Source organism: Benincasa hispida, chromosome 6, assembly GCF_009727055.1.
Source record: "Benincasa hispida cultivar B227 chromosome 6, ASM972705v1, whole genome shotgun sequence".
Taxonomy (NCBI): Eukaryota; Viridiplantae; Streptophyta; class Magnoliopsida; order Cucurbitales; family Cucurbitaceae; genus Benincasa; species Benincasa hispida.
The window spans coordinates 47940407-47946119 of record NC_052354.1 but is presented as its reverse complement, the minus strand read 5'-3'; the positions used below and the strand labels follow the sequence as shown (position 1 = coordinate 47946119).

The 5713-nt window shown below is 33.9% G+C and overlaps 1 protein-coding gene across 1 annotated transcript; it reads right to left on the bottom strand.

The window, feature by feature from the left end:
* Nucleotides 1–2923: 2923 nt before the first annotated feature.
* Nucleotides 2924–4708, bottom strand: LOC120080213 (protein DETOXIFICATION 51-like). Its single transcript, XM_039034794.1, has one exon. The coding sequence runs from the start codon at nucleotides 4580–4582 to the stop codon at nucleotides 3035–3037; it is 1548 nt and encodes a 515-aa protein (XP_038890722.1). The 5' UTR covers nucleotides 4583–4708; the 3' UTR covers nucleotides 2924–3034.
* Nucleotides 4709–5713: the final 1005 nt, after the last annotated feature.

Here is a 5713-nt window from a genome sequence, read left to right as displayed (position 1 = left end):
TTTAAAATATTGTATAAAGAAAAGAATAATGGTTTTAAATAACAAAAATATTTTTAAATATAATAAAATGTTATTATCTATCAATGATAGACAATAATAGACAATAACATTTTATTATATTTATTCATTTTTTTATATTTAAAAACAATCCGGATGAAAATTATTTTTCTAAAAAATATATTATTAATAATTAATAGATTAATTTCTTTTTTAAGGGATGAACAACATGTTTATTAATTTAGTTTTGTCCCTTAACAAATAGAGAATAGGTATTATCTAGAAGTATGTATTAAGTTCAAATATACACTCATCCAATATACATTCATTGATTTTAAGTCGAAAGGTTGGTGGATGGATAATTTTGTAGCTATGAACTTTCTTTACAATTTTTCAACATATATATTAATTAAGGTCGAGATTTCTTGATTTGATATCTTTCTTTCTCTCTTTCTCTCTCTCTCTTTTTTTTTTTTTTAAAAAAAAAACTTTAATTTAAATTAAGATTTCATGTTGAGAATATACATCTAGTTCAAACTAAGAGTCCTATTTACTATCTCTATTAGTCTCTCGTATAATTATATTAATCTTAATAATAATAAAAAAAAAACACATGTAAGAATACATATATGATATATATGACTAACATATTTACGAATAAGAACTCTACCGTTCAATATTCTTTTTACTAGTTGGATCTATCAACTGAGACCTTTATATAAAAGTAAGTATATTCAATTGGCATACGAATGCATTAATAATTATGGGTTCTATAATTCTGACCCTCTTATCTCCAATTTTATTAAAAAAATTCAGATCGGCACTAATAGGTTTCTTTGATTTCTATTGTATATGACAATTTTTTTTTTTACTTCAATTGTATATGTTATCTATACACACACATTTATAGTATTCTTTATTTTGGTATAACGATTTACAAATGGGGCTTTTTCTTGCCCTATTTTTTTTTCTTTTAGGTGAATATATTAAAAGGGTGTGGGGGAAATAGATGTGATTTTTTATCGAGTGGGTAATTTTAATGCCAACCATATAATAGCCTCCTAACTTTGGGCCTTTTCAAAACAGACAACACACTCTATCTCTTGCAATTTGTCTGCCTTTCACACTTTTTTTTTTTTGCCATGATAATATAACAACAACAATAATAATAATAATAATTTATTATTATTATTATTATTATTATTATTATTATTTTCTTGATAACAATTGACTAGACATGTACGGGTAAAACCCTATTTTAGTACAAGCTAAGAGCAGAGTGGTACCAATACAAGATAAACTTTGCATACTATATGTGATCTCACAATGTGATAAGAATCAATGTCGGACCAGTTTGACAAATGTGACATAAGTTTCATCATCAATAAGAAGGAAATATAATTGAGAATATCAAGTAATTGGTTAGTTTTGAAATATCTCATCTCTTCCTCTTCTAACTTTCTTTTGCTTCATCGTTCCTTTTATCCAAATGACAGAGTTGGAGTCAATAGAGAGAAAATAGAGAATTTTCTATGAAAAATAAGAAAAGGGTTGCCTTCAAAATTAGGCAATAGATCAAGATGATATTTAACGTATGAGAATATGTGAGATATTTTTTTCGAATCATATATAACGGAGAGGAGGGATCGAACTCCAGACCTCGAGGTTGATCAATAACATGTAAGTGGAAGATTTTGAACTAATTTAGCTATGTTCAAATTAGCTATTCAATATTAATTGACGTAAGACATGCCTTTGAACAAAAGGATAAGAGAATTCAAATCTCCACCTACGTGTTGTTGAACAAAATTTTCTAAAAAAATTGTTATAAAATAGAAATTCAATTGATAATTTAGCAACTCTAATTCAATTTTGTGTCTGATAAGTTCTTCAAAATTTAGGACTCAAAAGAGATTTTTTTTTAGAATATTTAAGTACCTATTTGACAAAGCTAAAAGTTCACAGTAATTGATTTGAGTAATACTTTTATGATTAAATAATTAAGCGTATAACAATTTTTTAAAAGAATTACAAATATAGCAAAATTTATTAATAATAGAATCCTATCAATTATAAACTATATCGCCGAAAGACTCCTGGAACGATATAATTTATTACTAATAGATTCTCAGTGCTGAATTTATATTTTTTGTTAATATCTGAGAATTTCTTTTACATTATCTTTATGCCCCTTTTTGAACCTAATTGTTATATTTGTAGCTGTTCCAAAAGTTGAGAAGCTCTACTCAGAATTTATCGGTCGAAACTAATTAAGTGGAAAGGAGGGGCATAATGGGAATGGGGAAAACAGTGATACAGTTAAGAAACAGATCTTTGATGTTTTTTTGTGCACGTACTGACCAACCATAGGTCCGTGATGGTGATGGGTGCTACTATGCGTACGTTAGATTAAAACATCCAACTAGTCTTTTGTCTGAGGAAAGAAAACTTATGAAAGAAATAGACCAAACATGTCTGAATTTTGGAGACATTTCCCTCAACTCCAATTTCCTCTTTGCATTAATGCCATTTTCCCAAACAATTTTTAACCCTCTTTTTCTCTCTCTCTCTCTCCTTATGATAAGGTTTTATTGTAATAAAAGTCTATTCTAATTCCAAAATACTATGAATGGGAGAAATCAACGGAATTGACAATGACGTCGCCTTCATAGGTGGAAACATAAAATATTCAAAATAAATAATAGACCCAACTAGAAAGAAGAATATTAACCAATTTAGCTAAAAATTTCACATCATATTGCTTCCATACTCTAAATTAATAATAAATATTTTAGTGAAGTTGGTGGATTTAAGACTTCCAAAATAATCGTTTTTGTTCCTTTATATTAAGCATAACTATGGTAAATACAAATAATAACAAAAGCGTATTTATTTATAGAACATTGACAATTTGTAAATGCTCTTACTAACCTGTATTATGATTATAGAGATTAATGAGATAAATTTTGACAGGTTAATAATACGTTAAATTTTGATAAATTAAATTGTTTTACAATTTGCTGTAATTTAGGAAAAATTAATTATGTGTGGGCGGAGAAATTAAGGGTAATTCATCACCCGCAGTACACGTCAGCACGTGGGACCTACAAGCTTGAAAGTCCCAGTCAGTGGTCCCGATCACATACAACATAAGCCCAGCACAACAAACTTGGGCCGACAATAGGCCCAACCAAAGCCCACAAAACCCAACCCCTAATCTGAATGCAAGCCCAACCGCCACCGGCATACCAACGCCGTAAAACGCGCCGAGGTTTATATTCGCCGCCACAGACGGCCGGGCACTCCCTCTCAAAACGCCGCATCCAACGGTCTGCGGGCAATTTCCGAGTTCACACAGCCCCAAAATCGGTAGCGCCACCGACGTCAGCCGGAGAATCTCGCCGTCGTCGGTAAACATCCTGGCCCATTTATTCCTCATCCCTGTGGCAAACGACGTCGCTCCCAACCCCATAATCGCCGCCACAAACACCGCAACCACAGCGGAAAGCTTCGCTTTCTGCGGCCGGCCACCGCCGAGTTCATTCCCAACGCGAGTTGAAACAGCAAAACCAAGAGACGACGGAAAAATATAAATCAACGACGTCGTTTGAATCAACACCCCCATCGAAGCAACGGTTGCTTTGGGGTCCACAAGAAGTCCACACAACACGATCATAATCTCGTACCACCACCATTCCAAACAAACCGATATACAGCTCGGCGCGGCTAGCTCCAAAAGCGGCTTCCAGCCACTCAAGCATTCCCGGCTCGGCGCCGTCCACGTCGGAGCGTGAACATCCGAAACAACGACGTACACCACTAAAAAAACCAACACCAAAAAATTCGTAGCCGCCGCTGAGGCCGCCACGCCAGCTACCCCAAACTCAAAATAACTAACCAACAGGATATTGATCGGCACGTGACAGAGTGCCCCGCCAAGCGATGCTAAAGTTAATGGGACGGTAATGCCCTGAGCGCGAAGGTAAATTCTGATTGGGTTAATGAAAGAATTGGTGACAAGGTCGGGGAGAGAGAAAAACAAATAAGTCTGCGCCATTGCTGTGATGCTTGGATCTTGACGGAGTAAGAGGAGAATTTTGGACATTTTTACCCACAGTAAAGAAATGGGTAATGAAGATACAAGAAGAAAAATTACCGCACGGTGAAGGGTTAAAGAAAGGAGCTTCGGACGGTGGGCTCCGAAGGCTTGAGAACAGAGTGGCTCCATGCCTAAAGCCAAACCGGAGAGAACAGAGTAACCGGTGATATTAGCGAAGGCGATTGCGAGTGAACCGGCAGCGAGTTCCATGTCACCGAGCCGGCCGAGAAAAAGCATGGAAATGATTGAACGGGAATAGATTATGAGAGCCGTTAGAGCAATTGGGAAAGCCAATGAGAACAGAGATTTGGCTTCGGTGATAATTTCTGAAAATGAAAATAACTGCTGCGGTGGCGGTGGCGGTGGTGGCTGTTTTTTGGGGAAAACATCGAAAAAGTGAAGTAATTGGGACGGTGGCGGCGGTGGTGGCGGCGGGGGGAAATTGGTTGCAGGGGCAGAGGAAGGATTTGAGATTGAAACACACATGATGATTGAATGAAGGGGAATGAAGTGAAGTACTTGTTTTGTGTGGGAATCAGGTACATGAATTGGAGAGAGATACTGGGAGGCCAATCTTTTTTAATGCCTGCTGGGTCTTTCTTTTTTGGTATTTTTTTTTTCTCAGTCGAGGAAATGGGGAGCTATGGGATAAGGTATTAATAGAACGGAAGAGAGAGAAATGTAGGTTTTCTAATTGGAAAAAGAAAAATGCTTTCGCATATCATTTATAAATACATTCTATCAAATTGTTCAATCATAACTTACAATCATAATATGAGTGATGAGAAGGAATGCACAAAAATAGATGCATCCAAGTATTATCCTAATAAAAATACTTATATGCATTTTGTCAATATCTATTTTTGTGCATCTCACAACAAATTTCAATCATAATCTATTCCATGGCAAATTTTTCTTTCTATTTTTGAAATATTTTAATTCGTTTTTTTTCTTTTTATGTGTGTGATGATATAGTTACCTAAGTATTACTCCTTCAAGTAGTAACATACTCACTACATTTCAAGTTATACCCATCTCATAGGTAGGAATTAACTAGGTTGATTTTGGCTAAATAATTTTCTTTTTGTAACATATTAAATAATGAAAAATATTGGATTTTAATACACACAATTGTCTAATTGTAATTTGTTTAGTGATGAATTTTCTTCTAACTTTGTTCAAGTATTGCTGTTCAACAATCAGCACATTCCTTTTTGAAAGCATTTTAAAAGAATGTACTTGTGCTGTGCTGTGAGTGAGTCGGCAATGGCGGACTTGATGGTTGTTACTCTCTTTCTTCATTTTCCTTTTTTAACGTTGTTATATATATATACATACATACATACATATATATATATATATATATATATATATATATATANTATTAAAGAAAATGTACTCTTTCAGATTTGTCAGCTGTGTTCTGCTAGTTGGTTCAATTTCCCATGGACGGAAAGGAGAGAAGGCTGTGGAAAATTTTAAATTTCGTCTTCGGTTTATTTGGATTTTTTTCAAAATAATTAAAATTAATTTTTCTTATAAAGTTTACAGAAGTTTACTTTGAATATAGATGCCTTCTAAAATTATTAAATTACAGAAATTAAGTTTTCTCATCAA